The sequence below is a fragment of the Myxocyprinus asiaticus genome, chromosome 44 (genome assembly GCF_019703515.2).
Source record: "Myxocyprinus asiaticus isolate MX2 ecotype Aquarium Trade chromosome 44, UBuf_Myxa_2, whole genome shotgun sequence".
Classification (NCBI taxonomy): Eukaryota; Metazoa; Chordata; class Actinopteri; order Cypriniformes; family Catostomidae; genus Myxocyprinus; species Myxocyprinus asiaticus.
Window position 1 is genome coordinate 13,599,781 of NC_059387.1, and position 23,699 is coordinate 13,623,479.

General features: G+C 38.2%; 1 protein-coding gene across 2 annotated transcripts in view; it reads right to left on the reverse strand.

Moving 5' to 3' along the window:
- Window positions 1-15,031, reverse strand: part of LOC127434719 (collagen alpha-1(XVIII) chain-like) — a 142,645-nt gene extending 127,614 nt beyond the window's left edge. Inside the window, exons 1-2 of one of the 2 annotated variants that reach the window (XM_051687641.1) lie at window positions 14,828-15,031; window positions 14,665-14,741 (exon numbers count right to left, since the gene is read on the reverse strand). In XM_051687641.1, the coding sequence (XP_051543601.1) occupies window positions 14,665-14,741; window positions 14,828-14,856 (106 nt within the window). In that variant the 5' untranslated portion in view covers window positions 14,857-15,031. The remainder of the gene's footprint in view (window positions 1-14,664; window positions 14,742-14,827) is intronic. The other variant, XM_051687640.1, reaches the window with a different exon arrangement.
- Window positions 15,032-23,699: the final 8,668 nt, after the last annotated feature.

The following is a 23,699-nucleotide window of genomic DNA, read 5'->3' on the forward strand; positions in this document are numbered from 1 at the left end:
ATTAATTAATGAAACGTATAGTTAGCATTTTGACTGTGTACTCACAGAACAATGAAGACACGCCAACACAGAACTATAAATGCAAACCAACTACATGGAGCCTCCACCGTAGGTTCGACGCGGAAGTATGAATCAGCCTTTATGGTTTTGGGCTGATTCAGTTAAGAGAGTTTAATGAGGATCAGGTTGCTGGTGTAAACTGGCATTGCATTTTGTGATCAACAGTAAAAAAAAACAAGCTTTTGGAATGGAATGACATGTGGGTGTTTAAATATTGGCAGATTTGTCATATTTGGGTGAACTATTCCTTTAAGAGATCAACTGAAGTGCAGTGTACTCCCATGATTAAATGTGAATGCTCTGTGTTTAGTATGCAAGTATTTCACAATTAAGATAGGACATACATAAAAAGAGTCAGTGTGGAACATTGAAATATGCTAATGTTGACTGTTCTAAACATTGCATAAAGTCCTGAGTCAGTGAATAAAGAAATACTCTCCACCATCAAAGACGTACTAAGTAATAAGTGCTCATTGACACAATTTTACACCAAGTTGTTCTTTATCATTAACCATTCTTTGCTGTTCATTTAATTTTCTCTATAGAAACTCTATAGATGTAAACTTTTATTGCATTTTTCTTCCTATTTTCATTAGCTATCTGGCTATACATGTAGAGCAAGTCAGAAAAGTCATATCCTGCCTTTGTTGGAAGTGTTAAAAACATAAAAAACATCCCTGTTGATAGTCCCCCTATAGGTGACAAGAAATTTCTAATTACTCGTTTCAGCCAAGCTAAATGAAAAAAGGAGAAAGCACAGTAATGTTTTCCATATCTACTTTACCATATTTATAAGTATCCACACTTTTACAATGCTACAGCTTTACACTACTATAGTTTTCATTGCTAGTCAACGCTCAATTTTGCAAATTCACTTCCAACAAATGCAACTTAAATTTGTCTGATTAGTTTATTATTAATGTGCATTAGGAACATGCTAAGTCACAGCAAGTATCCAGTAGTCTCTCTCTCTGCCTCTCTCTCACAAATTGCCCTCTCTAAACACTGCAATTGAGTCATAGCTAGAGGTGAAAGAGCAGACAAGACTAGCAAGCCTTTCAGTGAACACGCAACCTTGTATGGGGAAAATGCAAGTCACCAGTTTGAAAGAGGCAGGCTGCAGAATGATGCTTTGACTAGACAGGAGCAGTTGCAATATAAAGCGGCCCAAAAGTATACAAATGTCTAAAATCTATGCTATTATGAATATTTCTGTATAAGCGTGTGACTGTGGCCATGTTTTCCTTATTCTTCCCATATTGATATACTGTTTATTTCAATGTGGAATGCATAAATCTCTTATTCCAGAATTCCTGTACGGGTAGGTTAACATTAATAATTTGCTATATTTACCTCTTCTTGATATAATATAATGTCAGAGCGATTAGTCACTGAGTTGTGGAAGTCAGGAATTGATTCGTGGAATCCTCCATTGAAGCTTAGCTGACACGCAGCAAACTGGAAGCTAAAGAAACCACACTCCCGACACACGGGCAGAGACGAAGTATCCTCCGTGGAAGATGAGCTGACACTCAGCAAACTGGAAAGCAACCACACACCCGACACGTGGGCAACCAACAGATACACAAGACAGGACCAACTAGGCAGAGAGAGTGAGGTTAATTACTTCACATCAAACATCTTTCTATAATGGTAACACGTAACAGTCATTACAGACTACATTCACAAAAAACTACATTCAATCAACACTGAACTACATCTAACAAACCAGCAAAGGTCATGACACACGAGGGGATTAAAATAGGCAAGAACAAACAAGGAACAGGTGCCCCTCACCAGCTGAATGTTGGCATGATCAGTGTTCCCATGGAAACAATCAGGGTTCCCATGGAAACGCTGATTCCGCATGCCAGCGGCACCTGAAACACATGAGGGAGAAAATGTCAACACGCTTGGAACAAAACAAACAGAACATGGAGCATGAGTGTCCGGATCCTGACACAGACCAAAACCAAACCAGACAGGAAGTCAGGATCTAGATACCATGCCCCGGACACGACCGAAGAGCACACAGCAATAACTCACAACCGGACCCGTGCACTCACACAAAGAACGTACTTGAAACACAAGACAGACAGGGAATGATGATGACAAGGTCCCGTTAGACAAAAACCCAACCTGACAGTACCGTGAAATATAATATAATATAATATAATATAATATAATATAATATAATATAATATAATTAGGGCTGTCAATTGATTAAAATGTTTAATTGAATTAATTACATGATATGCTGATTAATTAATTGAATTAATTGCAATTAATTTGATAAATAAATATTTGCTGAGAAAGCCCTTCAAACAATATTTCAGTATATAATGATTAACTAATTCTACTTAAATATAAAGCTACACTATGTAACTTTTTGTTTGTTAAAAAATAACAAAATGTTATTAATGAGAGAGTGTAACAAAAATCCATCTTCCAAACCAAGTCTTTACCCAAATACACTTTGATAAACCTATAATAATTATTTATATTTTAGAGCTGTCGGGACGGATTTCGCAGGAAAATGCATACATATGTCATTCACCCGTGCGTTTCACATCATATCCATACACAGAGAAAATAAGCTCCGGCTACTGTAGCGCGTGTATGGTATGGGAGTAGCATGAACCTTAATGTTTGTTGTCACAACAAACAAGAAAAACTGACCATGGATCATTCAAAACGACAAACCTCCGAGGAATCACTGGTTGTAAAAACAAAGAAACCCCCAACAGAGCAGAGTCTACAAGCAAAAAGGGAAAGCGAAAGAGTCCGTTATAAAACCCGAATCGACATCGGCTTGGCTTTTCAGAGGTGGCGACAACTGAAAGGATTTATAAGTGACCCAGAGATGGCTTTTTTCTTACTCTACAGGAAAGATATTTTATTGATATGGTTTATGTATAGTTGTGTAACCACACACATGTCTGTGTGTGTGTAGTGAAATACAATAATTATACTGTAATCGGTGCAGAATGTTTCACTTGCTAGCACATGTGTGTATTTTTCTTTATAACGGTAAAAATTATATAAATAAATCTTTTAGTCCTAGGCTTGCCAAGGACATGTGAGTCTTGAAATGATGTTGACCACTGATTGGTAACAATGACATTCTATAAATTAGTTACTACCATGGTCTATTTGGCCAGAATATCCTGCAGTTATAAAAACTTTACAACGTTTGACCTTATCAGACATAAACGTTATGTCTAATGTTAACAATGTTGCTAACTTTTGTAACGTCATTTATTTCAAAACATCAATGTTTCCAATAAGTCAAAACAACAGCATAAGATATGGCACTTATCTGCTCAGATGACGTTTTCGGATATCCGTCTTTTCCTTTCTTTCGTTATTTATTTGTCCATTCGCTCTGATAAGATGTCCTGTATCCATGTGTACACCGGTGCTTCGAACCACATTCATCTGCGCTGAGGAGCAGAGCCGAAGCTCTGCAAGATGCATGCAGTTTTGTTTTTTAACCACTAGAGGGCCAAAAGTTACATTGTGTAGCTTTAAATAATTCTAATTATAAAATATATTTAAAAAAATTATAATTCTGATAATTAAAATGCATTACATTATTGTGGCAGAAAAGCACTGATAAGACAATACAAAAAGTGGCTTTATAAGGCTATATATTGTTTATGTCCATATCATTGAACATAAGCCTTTCATTGGTCTAAAGTTCACAGCAATCCGTTTTGCAATTTAATTCATCAATCTATCGGAGAAAGATGTGTTATAGGGACTTTTCTATGGACACATCAATGTACATATCCATCAGACAGACACTTTTGGAGTGTCTCACTTTGGTTGCATTGCGTGATAAACACTGATTCTTTTTTATCCTTTTTTTTTTTTTTTTTTTTTTGGTGACTTTGTCAAGTTAAGCATAGTTTGAAACTTAGAAAAACACGTCTCGAGAGCCCTGCATTTGGAATTGCGCTCCGTCCAGCTGTGTTTGAACACAAGAACGCGTTCTCACCTTGTGCTGTCGCTAGTGTTAAGCAAGCCTGAGTTTGGTTTGAACAGCTGCAGTTTCACTTACTGCCCCCTGTTGAAAACAGGTGGTACTTTATTATTTTGTGAAAATATACATACATTTGTATCTTTATTAGCTAAATTATCATGTTAAATTGGCAGCCCTAATATTTATGCAAAGATTAACAATAAAAATATAACATATATGTTTGATTTCATAATCCCCTTCATATACCTACTCTATATTTTCCAAAGGTCAAAGATCAGAAAGGCTGCTACATACTCCATTTCAGTTTCTCTGATGCCCATTTATGTGTAATGCAAGAAGTTGTTGGGTACAATGGGAATTTGTTTTTCTAACCACTGTGATATGTCATGGAGGCCATGGAATCATCGAGTCATGCTTTCCTGTTTTAGTTTGTGTCTCATTGACATTTCATTTGTGCTATGCTTCCATTCCAACCCGACATTTCTGCCCGGTCTGCAAAAATATTCCTCTTCCCGGGAGCTCTGTTTTTCAAAATCTCTGTTTGAACATTCCTGTTGTGATGACAAAATAGTTATAGGTAGGCATGGAGTACAAACATTCTCCATCAGAGTCTAACATCTATTTCTAAAGTTCTTTTCCTGATTTTTAGAAATTAGAGAGCTGAAACATTAAGTGTATACTACATGGCCATATGTATTTGGACATCTGAACACCACACCCATTAGTGCTTGTTGAACATTTAATTTCAAACCCATGGGCATTAATAGGGAATTTGTCCTGCCTAACAGCTTCTGCTCTTCCTTGAAGGCTTGCAGAGATGTGTTCACATTAAGACACAAGAACATCAGTGAGTTCAGGCACTGATGTTGAGGGAAGGAGCCTGAATTGCCGTCAGCATTCCACTTCATCCCAAAGGTGTTGATTGGGTTTCGGGCCTGGGCTCAGACTCAGACTCAGTTATCCATTTCACTGGTAGCATGCACACTCTTGTGTATACCCCATTCTCCTAAATATCTTTGTCTAAGGAGATTTTATGGCTGTATGCTTGATTTTATACAACTAGTGTGGTGGAAATAGCCAAACACATTATTTAAAAGGAGTTGTTCACATACATTTGGCCATAAAGTGTATCTATACAGAAACAGAGAGGATCATATATAATAGAGGCATGGGACTTGCTTTTGTTATGAAGTCCACTTGCTATATTGTCACTGCAATGTATACAAAACTAAAACATATTGCCCAGCTGAGCAAACCATTTGACCCAGGAATGGATGCACTAAGCCATTCTGAAATAAAACACCAGCTCTCGGCTCTTCTTTGTTGATACTAAGCATACTGATACTGTACCATATGCAGATGGTACGGGCTTTCCAAGGAGGACAGCTTGGATTGCTAAGTTCCTCTCATTGCATGATGAACAGATGCTAAGCAGACAGTAAGCATCATTTAGGCCTCTTGACCAGTAGGACACAGTGTGTTTCAACAAGCAATGGGCCAATATAATACTGGATCTGCTTTCCAAGGTAAAGAAAATCAAACTCTAATAAAAATACACTGAGTGATGCTATCACACATTTGAAATAAGTTTTCATTGACATGTCTCATGTTAGAAAGAAAGTGCCATCAATATCAGAGGCTACTTCACAGTGAGCAAAGGAGGCAGTGGAGGCAGTGTGGAGGAAGCAAAATCCTCTCATGCTGTCAATACAGACATGTTTGGGTGTGCTAGCTGTTGAGCAACGGCATAATATATTGCTGTATAGCTATTACATTATGCAACAATCTAGCAAGCTGTCACGTTTATGTGTTTTTTGTTCTTTTTTCATGTCTTTTATTTTAAAGTTTATTTCCTGTTCAAGTCATGTGATTATCCTGTTTCCCTCATGTTCATGTGTCCTGTTCCCATTGGTTATAGTCTTGTTATTAGTTCTGTTATGTCGTTGGTTCATGGTCATTGTCATTTTATCTTGTTTATTAGTTCAGTCTTGTGATTGGTTGTCTTGTTTACTTGTTACCCATGTCTGTGTATTTAAGCCCTCATGTTTGCCATTGTCTCTTGTCAGGTATTGTGTTAATGTAACATTGTTGGTGTATGTCGTGTTATTGTTCCGCCAAGTCAAGTCAAGTATAGTCTAGTCTAGTTTATGTTTATGTTTAGTTCACGTTTGGATTTATGGTTTTTGGATTTCACTTATGTAAATAAACTCCACTTGGGTTCTACACTTCATCATCATTGTCTGCCTGTCATTGTCAGCATCATTACAGAATACCTGACCTCATAAGATGAACCCAGCAGTTCAGCTCCTGTGTCTCTACCAGGGGAATCAATCCCTGGAGAAATATGTGGAGGACTTCTGTGCTCTGGCCAGCGAGGTCGGTTTTAATGAAATCACCCTACAGGACATTTTCCGGGCAGGCTTGAGTGAGCCGGTCTCCTCTATGATGCCTGGTGGTCGGATTACCCTGGCTCAGTTCATGGACTATGCCCTGGTACTCTGGGAGTGGCTGATGAGGGACTCGGCACTCTCACAAAACCTGCCACGTTCCACGAGCCGGGTCCCATGCCTGCCACGGTTAATGAGCCAGCGCCCGTGCCTGCCACGGTTAACGAGCCAGCGCCCATGCCTGTAGCCTCGACCGTCCCAGAGCCAGTGCCTTTAGCCTCGACCGTCCCAGAGCCAATGCCTGTAGCCTCGACTGTCTCCGTAACCATGCTCCCAGCTGTCCAGAAAAGGAGAAGGAAAAGGACACCTTTTCCCCAGTCTCTGCCTGTAATCATGACCACGGAGGTCGTTTCCCAGTCTCTACCTGTAATCACAACCACAGAGGTCATTCCCCAGACTCTGCCTGTACTCACGACCACGGAGGTCATTCCCTAGTCTCTGCCTGTACTCTCGACCACGGAGGTCGTTCCCCAGTCTCTGCTCATGCTCACGACCACGGAGGTCGTTCCCCAGTCTCTGCCTGTGCTCACGACCACGGATGTCGTTCCCCAGTCTCTGCCCATGCTCATGACCACAGAGGTCGTTCCCCAGTCTCTGCCTGTACTCACGACCACGGAGGTCGTTCCCTAGTCTCTGCCTGTACTCTCGACCACGGAGGTCGTTCCCAAATCTCTGCCCATGCTCACAACCACGGAGGTCGTTTCCAAGTCATCCAGGACTCTTAGCCTCGAGCCTCCCACGGCTCCGCCTTCCACGGCTTCGCCCCTCAAGCCTTCCGTGGCTTCGTCCCATGTCATGGCCACCGAGCCAGCATCCCACGTCATGACCACTGAGCCAGAGTGCCACGTCATGGTTGCAGAACTTGCACCACCTTCTGCCCCGGATCCCGAGTCTGCTCCATGCCACGTCACAGCCACGCCTCAGCCTGCTCCATGCCATGTCACAGCCAAACCTCAGTCTGCTCCATGCCATGTCTCAGCTAAGCCCCAGACTGCTCCATGCCATGTCACAAGCAAGCCTCTGCTCCACGGTCCAGGCCCGCCGCTGCTCCACGGCCCAGCGCTCACGCCTGCCACGGCCAGCTAGTCCGCATCCACGCCTACCATGGCCAAGTCAGGATCCTGCCGTACCATGATACCACGTCATGCCATGTAGCCACAGAAGTCACCATGGCCGCCACCCCCCCTCCCCCAGCTCCCTCACAGTGAACTTTGTGTTCATGTTTAGGGGCATTGGGAGCCGCCCCTAGTGGGGGGGATATGTCACGTTTATGTTTTTGTTCTTGTTTTCATGTCTTATTTTAAAGTTTAGTTCCTGTTCAAGTCATGTGATTATCTCATTTCCCTCATGTTCATGTGTCCTGTTCCCACTGGTTATAGTCTTGTTATTAGTTCTGTTATGTCATTGGTTCATGGCCATTTTCTTATCTTGTTTATTAGTTCAGTCTTGTGATTGGTTGTCTTGTCTACTTGTTACCCATGTCTGTGTATTTAAGCCCTCATGTTTGCCATTGTCTCTTGTCAGGTATTGTGTTTAATGTAACATTGTTGGTGTACATCGTGTTATTGTTCTGTCTAGTTTATTTTTAGTTCACGTTTGGATTTACGTTTTTTGCATTTCACTTATGTAAATAAACTGCACTTGGGTTCTACACTTCATCATCATCTGCCTGTCATTGCTAGCATTGTTACACAGGCACACATTCAACTTGCAACTGACCATGCCACATGCATTTTGTTGCTGTTACACACCACATAAAAACACTGTATGTTATGGCAAGAAAACAGAACAAGTTTTGAAAAAGAACAAGTAAAAAAAATGTGTCCTCTCAATCTCCATGGTAAAGGTCACCTGTTGGAAAAGTATTGGCCTCTATTTTGTATGTCTTGGTAATGTTTGGAAGTGACAGGTGAAAGTAAGGCTATGGCTTACTTCACTATACACACATGGTGGTCTTAGTCCTCTCAGATTATTTTTGGAATTGGGCCATTGCGAGGAGGAAGCACTTTTTCTATACTTGGATATTGATAAATTGGATGGAGAAAAAGACAACAAATAATGGTGGGAAAGACTGTCACACAGCAGGCTTGGATTATTTGTCTACCTAATTGGAAAAATTCATTCAATACAGGCTGTTATCTCTATCTTCTCCAAATGTCTTGTGAGGAATGTTAAGTCAAATAATAGGAGGAAGCCATTTTAATGGAACACTAGCAGATTTTTGTCATTTTGAAGAAGGATAATTACTTTCCCCCTAACTCCATTAAATCACTTGAAGATCTTGTTATGGCCTCAAAGCAACGCTAAACAGATGTGACTGTATGATTGCCAAACTTCTGCAAATGAGAGTTCATTGGTCATTCATAGCTCAAGCCAGAGTGCCACTTCCATCTAGCAGAGAGAAATAATAATTTTGACAGAACATACTGATCTCACAGTGAAATCGGAAACAGAAAGCTGACTTTTCTTTAGCTAAAATCGGTCTGTGCTTACCGAAATTAGAAACACTACCTGTTACCAAAGCAATATGTGTTGTTGGCCATATGGGCACATGTGAGCTCAGTTTTCCAGATAAAATATCCACGGAGGGGTGCCAAAAGTGAGATGTGAAGCGAGTTGCCGTAAACCTCATGCCAACTTTTCATGTGATCGTGTTGGAGAGAAAATGGATCTGACCATTTTGATATATTCTGACCAAAAATACATATATACAACAATATGCTGAAAGGTACTTGGACCTTGCATAGAATATTTCCATTCCATCCATAAAATATTTGCAAAATTTGTAAAATCAGGGTCTAAAGAGGTAATTTTCATAGAGTTGCCATTTTGAATCACGGTTTCAAATGTTATGAATCCATAGTAGGATTCTATTCATAGTTTGAATCAATAGTAGGATCCATTACAAAAGACCAGCCATCATTTCTGGTTAATACAAGTTGACAGCATCCAAATTAAGACTGAGAACAAAGGAACTAAAACAGCCCCAAGCTGCAGGAAATGACTCCCCTCAAGAATTATACAGATACAACTTTTCAACTCTCTAAAATCCAATTCACATCTTTTGTGCATTGGGCTGGGCTAATTCTGCATCAGTATAATGTAAATACTTCTTGGGAAAATTGAGAGTCACAGCCAACAAAAGTGCTGTGGATTGGGGTTGAATCCCTAATGATTCCATTGATGCAAAGTCAATCTGGATTCTTGACACACCAAACAAATATGAGTTAGACTAAGTGCATCATCATACTTATAACAATATACTGTAAGTTTTAGAACTCAAAGCATCCTCTCCAGTCCAAAAAGAGCAATTATTGTTTCCACCCTGCAAAAGCAACTCGTTTTAAAATCGGCTACATTGTGACATCTCAGTGTAGTGTCATTTGCATAGTCCCTGCCTCCACAACATACATAATTGTCGCAGTGTGTTGACAGAGAGAGAAAGCGGCTGGGATACTGCAACACTAAAAGTGGTACTATTGGAAATGTAGTTTGCTTTTACCAGTGAAAAGAGTAAAATTAGACCCCCAGATGTTGTTGTGTTCCAGGTTGTGGAGAAACTGAATCTCTGCATAGCCTTCTGAAGGATCACAACATTAGGAATGAGTGGCTAATTCAAACGAAGTTCCTGAATGCATTAATTCGGGAATGAATGTCTGGATTCTTTGGATTCATGGAGGAATTCTTCTGAGAACCAAGAATTCATGCATTGCAAAGAAACTTTTTGTATTGAAAGATGTAGCAGTGGCAACAATATTGGACACGACAGTAATGCCGGTGAGTAACAAGTGTAATTCTAATGTTTCATCTGCCTGTGTCTGTTTGATATGTAAGGAATTGTATAGTCAGCTGTTTTTATCACAAAATAAACCATTATCATGACTCCAAAAGGGAGTGGACTGTGCTTATTATATGGTTACTTACCAAAGAAATACATAGTTCTTCACGTAATATTGATTTAAGATTAAATTATTTAAATAGCGAAACGAAAAACAATGGTGAAGTATGCACTATGGTGTTAAGGCTGCATGCTTTCTCATTTGTCTCATTATAGCCATGATGTCCTGCATTTTGGCAGAAATTAATGCATCACGACGGCCATTTTCCTGTATTTAAACAGCAAATTTATCGAAGGAGAACACCTCCCCCTGGTTGACTGGTGAATCATTTGAGGGAGAATCCCCAGCCGGTGAACAGGGCTTATTTCCTGACACGGGATGCACATTGAAACCAGGAGATCAAACAGGGGAATCCCCAGGCTGACCGTTCCTTATAACACTCTCCCTTAGAGCTGAAATGCATTTATTAACCCTTCAAATTTGCAACTTGTGTTATCTGTTTTCGCTGTTTAAATACCGTTTTATCACCAAATCTTGTATGCCTGATAAGTATTGGGAAGAAACAGTGTGACGATGTTGTTCAGTTTTCTGTTGTTATTTCAGTCAAACAACTGTTGTAGTTTGATTGTGTGCTTTACATAAATTGGGACATATGTTCATATCAATGATTGCCTGGACAGAGTGCTTTTAGGGGATTTTCGTAAATCGCTTGCAAGTTAAGTTTTCATTCTTTCATTCTTGGAAAATACAGTTCCATACTGTTATTGGCAGGAGGGCTTTGCTTTTCAATGATGTTAACCAATCATAACAGTGGGCGTGTCTTAAAGGTGAAGGACACAGAAAACCGAGCGTTACAGACAGAGGGCCAAAGACATTATAAGTGAACCTCAAGAAACATTATATAAAAAATGCATGTAATGACCCCTTTAAACTACAAAATAAATTGAGCAACCAAGGCCAAACTCTGTGGATACAGCAAGAGGCCTTGAACAACAGAGGACAAACTCAAACAAAAAAACACCTAAGCTATTTAAGATGTTATGTTTTTGCATCACACTAACATTTGAATTAGAAAAGCAGCTGCTCTCTCACAATACATTCTAAAGGGACGTTTCTGTGGCAACAGCTCTATTTCCTTTGTGTTTACACCTGCGGCTGGAAATATTTGTCCCAAATCAGTCTGTCTGGCCAGTACAGAGCTCTCCTGGCTGAGCTCTTCAAAATAATGTATCATACAGTATGTTACAGGAGATATTGAAATTTAAATCACACAAGGGCTCAGGAGCAGTAATCTCAAGACCGAGGGAGTAATGTCACACTCTTAACTCTAGCTTCACGGTCAGAGGCATCATTTGGCATAGTGTGTCAAATATGAGCTGATTTCCAAGTAGAGAAATGTCAGTGTTATTGAAACCCTATAATAACAGCCAAGCCATGCCACAAAGCATATTAAGATCATCATTAACATAAGAAGAGGTCAAGAATGCAATCCTGTGGCACATGTCCCATTTTGAGTGAGTCTAAGCAGCAGTGCATTATTTTACAGTTGGAACACAAAACAGCTTTTGTGGACATGATGTCATCCTTAGGGGATGATTACTAGGACTCCACGGCTTGCTGCAATAGCAATGTGCTTACAATTTCAACTGAAGAGAATGAACAGAGCAATCCTGCTAACTATCTTTCATTATAGGGGCAACTGAGGTTAAAAAAAATCAGGGCTTATCTCTCAGAGGAGGCCTTCAGTGACCTTGAGTTCCTCACTAAACTATGCACCTCACCTGGACACAGTGATGGAAACAAAGCAATCTTTAATGGGTCTCTTTAAGTCACTCTGCTCAGGAAAAGCTATAAATATACCAATTATGGACTGTAAATAAAATAAAATATATCAAATGTATTTTTCATTCTGATGGCAAAAGTTTAATGGAAATGTAGTACGCCAAAGCAGCATCACAGCATTAATGTCTTCCTTTGTTGGTTACACTTCATAATACATTTCAATGAAAGCCCATTAACAAATATTATGTAATGTTTTGTGCATTCAAATATAAATTTGTACACTGTAAAAAGTGGATATGTGCAGGTGTTACCCTAAAAGCTATTTCTTCTGGTTCTGACATTTATAAAGTACTTTGATTGGTGTAACCTTCTGTGCAAAGTGTATGCCAGAAGTGGCAAATTGTTTATTCATTTTCAAAAGTTTGCTGCAATAATATTGGAATAATTTACAGATTTTGCTGTTTTGGAAGGAAATTGGTACTTTAATTTACCAAAGTAGCATTCAACTGCTCACAAAGTATAGTGAAGACATTACTGATGTAAAAAAGAGCACCATCACTATTTGAAAAAAGTCATTTATGATAAAATCTAGACAGGCCCCATTTCCAGCAGTCATCACTCAAGGATAAACTTGATTACTCAAGGATAAACACCTTATCCTTGAGTAATCATGCTAAATTGCTAATTTGGTTCTAGAAAATCACTTGACATTTTATCAAACACAGCTGAAAGCTATTTGGTTCGTTAAATGAAGATTAACATTGTCTTTGTGTTTGTTTTTGAGTTGCCACAGTATGCAATGGACTGGCATGTCTTAAGTTCAATATTAGGTCAAAAATGGCAAAAAAAGAAACAGCTTTCTCTAGAAACTCATCAGTCAATCATTGTGATGCTTGAAATTGCCAAAAAACTGAAGATTTCATACAAATGTGTACACTACAGTCTTCAAAGACAAAGGACAACTTGCTCTAACAAGGACAGAAAGAGATGTGAAAGGCCAGATGTACAACTAAACAAGATGATAAGTACATCAGAATCTCTAGTTTGAGAAATAAACACCTCACATGTCCTCAGCTGACAGCTTCATTGAATTCTACCCACTCAACACCAGTTTCATGTACAACAGTAAAGAGAAGACTCAGGGGTGCAGGCCTTATGGGAAGAATTGCAAAGAAAAAGCCACTTTTGAAACAGAAAAACAAAAAGAAAAGGTTAGAGTGGACAAAGAAACACAGACATTGGACAACAGATAATTGGAAAAGAGTGTTATGGATCTTAAACTCATTGAGCTTTTGTGGGATAAGCTAGACTATAATGTGTGTGAGAAGTGCCCGACAATACAGCCACATCTATGTCAAGTGCTACAGGAAGTGTGGGGTGAAATGTCACCTGAGTATCTGGACAAACTGGCAGTTAGAATGTCAAGGATCTGCAAAGCTGTCATTGCTGCATGTGGAGGATTTTTTGATGAGAACTCTTTGAAGTAGTTTAAGAAGTTCTGAACATTTTTTTCAAATTGTAATAGTAATTTTTCACGTTATTAATGTCCTGACTATACATTGTGATCAGGTGAATGCCACTTTGGTGAATAAAAGTATCAATTTCTTGCCATAAGAGCAAAATCTGCACATTATTCCATTCAAGTTTTATAAAGTTTTATTAATTTAATTTTGTAAAATAATATGCACTTAAAAATAGGCTTATATATATATATATATATATATATATATATATATATATATATATATATATATATATATATTTATATTTTTTTTTATTGTTGAAAGCATGCCTTAATATCATTGTCTTTAATTATTTGTGGCCAGTTGTTTTGCATAAATCATTTTATTTGCAACAAAGTTCATTTAAATGTTACCAAATCTTTAAAAATATATATTTTGAGGCTTTATGAAAAAAAAAAAAACTACAGTGCAAAATGTATCAATTACATTTCAACCATTTTATTTTTACTTTAATAATCTGTTAAGCATTATATAATGTTTGTTAAAGCCATACACGTTAATAGAAAGTGTTATTCCATTCTCAATAAGGTTCGTTCCAATACTTCACTGGATCATAATAAATCATGGAGCAGCAACAGTTCACTGAGTTCAGTGTCAGTGCCAAACGCAAATTACAGCAGACATGACGCTAATCCAGGGCGCATCATCATGACGCCTTATACCATTAAAACAGAGTTTTAGCCATTATCCGGTCTGTTATGAGAGTTTACTGCTAAGAATTACCAGCATATAATTTGCTTTAATGCAACTGCATCCATAACTGTGCATCCAAAAACCCTCCAGTGCTGAATCTGTATCTCTTCTTCTATAAAGCCTATTTCAAAAAATGACCAACCACAAGAATAGTGAAAGAAAACAACATACTTCGGAAATCTAAGCGCTTTTGATTCCCACAGAAATGGGTTTAATTTCTGTGGCATACAGTAATGCATCATTCATAAATCTTCCTGTCGTATTTGCAACCTAAATCAAACCTTCATAGCATGCAGACATGTCAGCTTTTATAAAACATAATTGATGTGACATACCGGACTCAAAGGGCTGGAAGGCAATCCCAGGAGAAAAGATGCCCAAAGTGATAATACTCCAGCACCACAGCGGGATTCTGCTGAGGAGAAATAAATAATGAAGATCTTTCGCAAAATAAAATGAATGAAATATGGATGCGGAGGGGGAGAAACTTGAAATCACCTCAACGATGAAACACTTGCACGACCCATGTCGCAAAGTTCAGGGGTCCCGTTAGTGAGACTCCACTCGCTCGATCAGTATCCAAACAGTTGCGCTCTTCTCTCTCTCTCTCTCTTGCACGCCCACCGGGGACTGCGAGGAGCTCCACGTGAACAAAGGCAGTCTCAGTTCGTCCAGACTCCTTCAAACACTGAAATCTGACTCTTCGCGATCCCGTCGTAGAACACCGCTTTAACCTGCGCTCCCCACCTACTCGACTTCACGCACAAATCCCTCCTCACCCAGAGAGTTCAGATCCAACAGTTATTGTGACTCAGAGCATGAAGATATACCAGTACAGTGGTCCCAAAAAGTATTTGGACACTTAAGCTACACTTAAAAATGTATAGGCTACGATTTGTATTTAATAACAAAATATCAAACCAAGTGGCATCTGCATGTGTTAATAAAATGCACTGTGACATCTAAAAAATAAATAAATAGGCCTAAATAAATAAACAATAAAAAAAAATATAAAACTTATAGCCTATATTATGTGAGATAGCTGCCTTTAAAATAGTAACATAGTTGACTGTAACAGGGTTGACTGTTTTACTGTTCTTTTAGCCATTACTATGTCCACTGTCATCACACTACAAAAGTGTTTATTAGAATGATAATTCCATGCTAATATTTCTACAAATATCCACTTTTTATTTATAAGTTGTTTTCTTTACAAGATCATGGTAACAGGGATGACAATTTAAGATCCTCCCCTACTGACAAGTTTTATTATTTATGAAATTGTACATGATGGGAGCAGGATTGCCACAACTTGGGGTCACAACTTTAAGTGTTTAAGAAATATATTATGTCCAATAAGACACACACACACACACGTTGGTGCGGCTATCCTTATGAGGACTCTCCATAGACATAATGATTTTTATACTGTACAAACTATAGATTATATCCCCTAACCCTACCCCTAAACCTAACACTCACAAAAAACTTTCTGCATTTTTACATTTTCAAAATAATATAGTTTTGTATGTTTTTTTTTTTTTTTAAGCAATTTGACTTAAGGGGGACACTAGAAATGTCTTCATAAACCACATTTATAGCATAATACCCTTGTAATTAATTATCAGTTTGTAACCTAAAAAAATGTCCTCGTAAACCACTTAAACCTGCCCAAACACACACACACACACACACACACACACACACACACACTAATATATATATATACTATATACAGTATGGAAGATTATTTCTATTGACATTGTATGCAAGCTTTTTCTTTCCTTGCATGTATAATAGTTTAAAAGAATTGAACACTGTTATTTGCAAGCCCACATGTGGACGTGGTTCGTTATGTGTGCTGGTTATGTTATATTTTCATGAATCCATATTTTATGTGATGACTCAGTGTTCCTTTATGCATCAGTTGAATCAATGATTCAATAAATCACTGATTACATATTACACACATTTGTCACAACCTGTTGGCCCAAAGATGTTACAATGGTTACTGAATGCATTTAAATGAACATTAATGAATCTCTTAGGTGAACAGATTCAAAAGACTCCAATGGAAAGTCAGTGGGATGATCCAGAATCCCTGTAATCTTGCACTTCCCATTGATTGGTGGTTGTGGCCTCACGCCCACAGATTTAAAAAAACCCCTGGACTAAAACGTCCTTTTATGAAATCTCCAAGACCCATACTTGTACATGTCTTATTAACCATCCACATATTCACCTATGCTTGCCTACTACAATATTTAAGCATGAGGGATTTTCAATAACCAGCAATAAACAGTGATGATTACTCAACCAGAATGTTGACACATAGCAATCATCATGCCTGTATGATTGCTTCAGGCATCATCTAAGCGCTACATCTTTTTTCCACCAATATTCTTTTCTTTTCAGTGAATGTTTTGGACAGTTCATTCTTGCTCTTCCAATACTGAAATGACTCTCTAGCAAAGTAATGCTAAAACTATCTCAGCTGCTCCTGGGGAGAGATATCATTCACTCACAGGATTTGGTCAGTTATTCACCATTCAGTAAAGACCACAATGATACCTTCCTGTCATTCATAAACTTGTTGATTCCAAGACTATGAGAGTGCTTTGAAACCATGGCCTTGTCTATATGTCAAAATCAATAACCTGGTGTTTGTAATACCCTTTTAACATGGTGCTAAAGTTGCATATGAAGAGTATGACATATGACAGATAGATGGAGATGGTATAAAAAATGTTTGCTAACAATTTTATGCCCATTAAAAACCTGCAGTCATGTTAATGACGTATAACGTTCAAATCATCAGAGAGGTCTTAGCTGAGTAAGGGCTTGATTGTAGAGGGGCTTGCCAGACATCTGAAAACATTAAAGGGTTGAATAGCTCCTGTGGTAGATCACAGAGTGACAGTCTGTGATTGTCTTTGCCAGCTATTTTTGCCTGGATTCTGACAATTTCAAAACAAAGTTTATGTGGTATTCTCAGAGGATCTGCATGAGATTGTTTTATTCTTTTAATTTTGAGAATGATAGGGACTTTCCCAGAATTACAACCAAATTTGTAAGGGTGTGACACCATCTGCAGCAACTAATGTAGGAGATTTTTTAAGATACATCTCAAATTTTATAACTGTAATACATACTGTACATAACTGTACCAATATGATCACACAGGAAATCGACGTGTTGCTTCTGAAATTTCATGTAACCTAAAATCAACCCCCATTCATCCGAATTACTGACAAGCACCATCCACGATCAGACATTTCTGTATCAATTCGAGTGTGAAAATATTTTTCTCTAGCCATCTAGCGCAGTCAACATCAGAGACACGGGTTCTGGTCCCATGGGAACTAGGAAGTAATCATATTGACATACTGTATAGTAGCAATGGTGAGCATGATTATGAGTAGGGATGTGCCCGAAGCCAAACAGCTTATTCAGAAAGGCACGAGTAATGATTTCAAAACGAATAACAAATTCATCCGAATAATAGAAAAGAATATTAGTTTCACTGATTCTCCAAGAAGCACAAGGATAAAGTGACATTTTAAATAAACATATCTACAATTTTGACAAATTTGTGAGTCTGTGAAGCTAATATTACTACAGTGTACACCTTATGAATGAAAATGCGCACGGTGTGATTTCGGATGGTTGCGGTCTTGACTCCGTTTGCGGTCACCGTTTATTTACAGGAGCTTGTCGAGAGTAACATTAATTAAGATACTACATCATATACATTTTCCACTTCTTGAAATGTCTATGTTAATGTATCACACACTTCACACATAATGATTCCCATGTATTCATTTATTAACCAACTTGAGCGCGATGTTCATTTCCTGAACTGAAGTGATGATTTCACAACGGAGCTCATCTATCTGTCTCTTAAAGTTGACCACATTTATATCCACATCAGCAATTAAGGTAATTATCTGGTTAAGTCTTTTAATGAGGTTAAAATGCCATATAAAGGTTTAAATGCTCCATAGAGTGTACATCTATTAAAAATCTCCTCGCTCATGTGATACGAAAAGGGGCACCATAACAGGAGGGAAGGTTAGGATGATTCTCAGGGCCCTGGAGATAGCCTAGCAGAACCCCCGAACCATCGCGCTAGACGCGTCATAAACCAGGTTTGACTGGATCATGTGGAGCGCTAAAAAGTGCGGCACAGACCACAAAACCTGAATTAAACCGATAATTTTCTACACTGAAGCACTATGGAGAATGTCAAACATCTCATAAGGCCAGACAGAACTGACATTCTAAACAGCGCTGATGAGGAAAAGATGAGAAAACATAGTGTGTGCCATTACTGTTGCATCAACAACTTAGTAACAGGTATGATTTGAAAGAAATGTTATAGAATCATATTAAAACTATTAAAGGAAGAAGAAGTCTACTTTATTCTACTTTTCACCTTTCTGCTCTGGATTACGTATCTTGTTTATAATGAAGATTTCTGCACTTGGGTTCGAAAACCATTGCTCGCTAGACCATCTGCATTACAAAAGCCAGGACCTCTGTGAATTATGGACCAAGCTTTTAGTTTTTCACCTGTCTAAAATCTGTTACATTCTAATGCGCTTAGGGGGGAAATCCGGTTTTGTTTGCTTTCAGATATTCCAAGAGATTCTGAACATTTAAATCATAAAATTCCAATCCAATAAATTCCTGATAGATCTACGGGACTTTCATCTGTTTGTCAGAATAAGGTTGTTATATATGCACAACCATAAACGGAAATTCTGTTTCAGCAGATATTGATGTCAGAAATACGAGGAGAAACCACAGTTAACAACACTGGGGGCAGTGATTTGAATTTCGGTAAGCACATGCCAATTTCACCAGCTGAAGTTTTGACCTACTGTTGCTGAATTCACGGTGTGATCTGTCTGTTGCAACATTGGCTCAACCAATTAAGTGAGTTTGGAGCAGTGCTACATGTTCTTCTTTGTCTGAGCAGTGGAAGACAGGGGGAATATTTGGGAAATCTCACTGCACCTACAATTGTGATCTGGGTTCTTTTGGGTCGAAGAATCTCCTAATGGAATTTAGCTGAGAACGAGACATTACTCAGTGAGAGAGAAGACCTTGTAGAAACACATGGCCATACACTGAGAAATACTTCTCTCTGACTCATACACCCTCAGTGGTCAACTTAACAGATGACTTAATTTCTTGCTGATGTTAGAAGTCGTGGATACAGGCAGCAGACCACAAGGATTTTCTTTAAAAGTCGTCCCGACTCCAAAACTAATATTCATCATCAGTCATCAAGAGTATGGAATTCACTCCCTCAAGGTAGTCTGAAGCATGCCTGGGAGTCTCAGGGTAGATAAAAGGATGCTTTGAAATTCAACTTGCCCAGCAGCCTGAAATAGCAGCATCACAGTTACTGATAAACCTTATGAACCTTCAAGAGCGTTCCTCTGGTGGCAGCCAGAAGGCATTGACAAGCTCAAGGGCTCCTGTGTTCATAGCACTGTGTTTCGTGTCATGGATGCCTTAGTTTGAGAGTCAGTGTCTGTTTGTCTGTCATTGTCTCAAGAGTCAGTGTTTGGAGATGTCTGTTTGAGGCCAGTGTTTCAGAGACTGTTGAGGCACCAGTCTGCAATATTGTGGCCTTGTTGCTAACTTGGAGCCATTCAAGGCTTGACTATCTGTAAGACATCATGTCTGCAACAGAGAACATCTGGGACATTGTGCAATAATTCTCAGAATCTCTTGGGTATGTGTCTCAAAAGCAACAAATTTGATGTTTCAAGACAACTACAATGATTTTCTTATCCTCAAGGAAAACACACGACTCACAGATAACTAGTCTATACTTTTGGACACCAGCCCCACCAATTCAGATCAGTTTTCGAACATTCTCAAAACAAAATTTCCTTTTGATCATCTAAGATATACTTTGCTTTAACACATATGGCATGGAGTCACTATAGGGATGAGAAAGTAGGTGAACTTGTTATTGATTTGGAGACTGGAGGAAAAATCTTCATGGCAATGGGGTGTTGTTGTATGAAAATACATCTGAGAATGGGGGCTGAGAAAGGGGAGTATGGGATTGTGGCCATTTTGTCTGAAGCTTTGAAAAGATATCAAGGTCCACCATGACTGCTGCATGAAAGTAACTAAGCAGGTTTGTTTTTCTTGTTTTAAAGTCACTTTTGACAGATGTTCAGTGGTCCACAAATTTTTAAGAGACACTTCAATAAGATCTTAAATGTGCTGTAAGTTATTTTGTATTTATTTATTAAATTACAAGCAGAAAATGCCCATTTTACCTGCCTGATATCACTAAAATATATATCCATATCACACCTGTCTCTGTAAGAGCCATAGGCTCCGTAAACAGTGGGAAAAAGATGTCCGCAGCCACGGTCAGGTCATTTCTGTTTTTCAATCATTGTGCAAGTTCAGCCCATATGATCGAATATGTGCTGATACGGTGTCCTGCTTCCATGAAGCCCTTCATACAGATTGAAACAGTAAGAATAAGCTGACCAAACCCATCATTTAATGTTTAGATCACATGCATGACATTATAGAGAAAGTGAATCAGCCTTTGTGAAACTCCTATACAGCCCTTTAAAAAGTAATTGAAGTTGTGCAAAATTTGTCTGCATGTGTTAAGATTAGAACAGAGGAGCAAAATCAGACTAAGTATTTGAACTTAAAGTCTTTCATTCATGTATCAATGAGCCACCCACTGCAGCCAAGGGGGTTTTCAATTGGCTTTGTGTTATCAGCTGCCATTGAAAGTAAAGTAAGTAGGTACTAGACTAATAGCATGAAAGGATTCAACATACAGAGGCCTTTCCATTAGGACACACACCAAACTAATGGATTAGTTTACCTTACAAGTGTGCATACCAAATTCTGGGGGTCTCTCAAAGCTCCAAAAACAGCAAACTGAATGAATATTTAAAATTATCAGCAAACCACACTGCTGAAGACACCAAAATTCAGGTTGAAGTATACAGTAGATAACAGTTTACACACATTTGTCTTAAAGTGACTTAAAAAAAAAAAAAAAAAAAAAAACACACATTAAGGAAGAAATACATTTTAATGTTTCAAACCCACGTAAAACAAAAGTGGTAACACTGCAATAACTTGACCAAATATATGCTTATATTCACTAATTAATTCCATACCTCTGAGTCTGTGGAAAAACTAACTTTTCACAGTAAGCCACAGGGATAGATAGATTTGTGTTTGAAGTTTCAAAGGCTGGTTGAATTCTCCAGGCAAATTTGTATTAAGAGGAAATGATTCAGTGGACCAAACAGAGATTAGAATAGCTGTTTTGGGTTTTTTCCTCAAAAGGTAACAGCAAAAAGACTTGGAGGAGGGGGTACAATGGTGGAGGTCTGTTGATTGACTCCCTGGGAGAGAACAGTTTCTACATTTGCACATTGCTTTTCACATATTCACCTCACACACACACACACACACACACACACACACACACACACACACACACATTTTGGGTTTTCATGTTTTATGAGGACTCTCCATAGACATAATGGTTTTTATACTGTACAAACTTTATATTCTATCCCATAACCCTACCCCTACCCCTAAACCTAACCCTCACAGAAAACGTTCTGCATTTTTACATTTTCAAAAAACATAATTTAGTATGATTTATAAGCTCTTTTTCTCATGGTGACCGACTGATTGTCCCCACAACATCAAAAATGTCAGATTTTACTATCCTTGTGGGGACATTTGGTCCCCACAATGTAGGGAATACCTGGACACACACACACAAACACACACACACACACATACACACACACACACACATACACATACACATGGCTTAACTGTAGTTGGGATCTCAAGGGGACACTGCATATTGCTACATAAATCCCTATTTTATAAAAAATGAAAAAGAGACTTGTGGACATCTAAGAGGAAGTCAGGGACTTTGCACAGCTTTCATTTGCTGAACGTTTTGCCCTTTAAAACAACATTTGTAATGTTGCATTATTGTAAGTTACTCAGAGAAAATGTCCAACAATCTCTGAACTGTGGACAGAGTTGAAAATCATATTCTTCTAAGCAAACGGATCCAAGAGGGTAAACAAGTTTAGTGGAAACCTTGACCATTAACATTCAGGGTCCTTTCAAAGGTCAGAGGTCATGCAGATACACTGCTCAAATATAGGTCAGTCAGATAAGGTGTCTAAGCATAGCCTTCAGTAATGTAACTGCAATTTTATCAACCCCAAACGAGAAGTTTTGCAGCACCTTTAAACTCACACATGCACAGACATTGGCTCTGTCCCAAAACCTAGTGAGCTGCCTATATAGGGAGCATTTTAAGGCATCACAGGTGCACTCCCACATGAAAGCTGTTCTAAAATACCTTGTTTTTGCAGCATCGCATGCATGCTTTGCAGATAAAGCAATCCCTTAATAAAATGCAATGAGCTCGAAAAGAAAGAAATGTTGATTTCTAAATATACTTGTAGGCCTACATATGTTTCATGTAATACTGAAAAGTAGCCTATCACTATAAATGGTTCAATCCGAATAAAAATTGAATAATTCACCCAATATTTTTGTGTGCTATGTATTTTTGTGCTTGTGAGAGTATCATGTTGTTTGCTTAGCAGCTTGCTAATAGGTTGATGAACGAAGTGAGAAAAAACTTGATTTTTAAATATACATATATTTTATTTAACACTAAGAAGTATAAGTAAAATGGTTCAGTCTTATTCAAAATGTAATAGTTCACCCAACATTTTTGTGTGTTATGTATTTTCATGCTTATCAGAGTATCATGTTGTAAGCTTAGCAACATGCTAATAAGTTGGTGGACAAAGGAAGAAAAATCTTTATTTCTAAATATACATATATTTCATTCAATAATGAAAAGTATCAATAAAATTTTTTCAATCTAATAAAAAATTTAATAGTTTCCCAACATGTTTGTTTGTTATGCATTTTTAAGCTTAATAGAGTATCATGTTGTTAGCTTAACAACTTGCTAATAAGATATGTTTATTTTTTAAATAGACATATTTCATTAAATACTGAAAAGTATTAATAAAATGCTTTAATTAAAAATTGAATAGTTTCTCAACATTTTTGTGTTTTAGAGTTTTATGCTCATTAGAGTATTATGCTTTTAGCTTAGTGACACGCTAATGCCAAACTCTATTCAAATCAATCAAGGGCGTTTATCAAACAGCATTTATGCGCCTTTGAAGGGCACTATGGCAATGGTAAGTCACTCAAAGTGTCATTCCAAATGAAAGTAAGAAAAAAAAATTTCATTAATGGCTCTTCCACAAGACTGTTAGCGAAGGGTACATTCATACAGTAATGCCAAGCT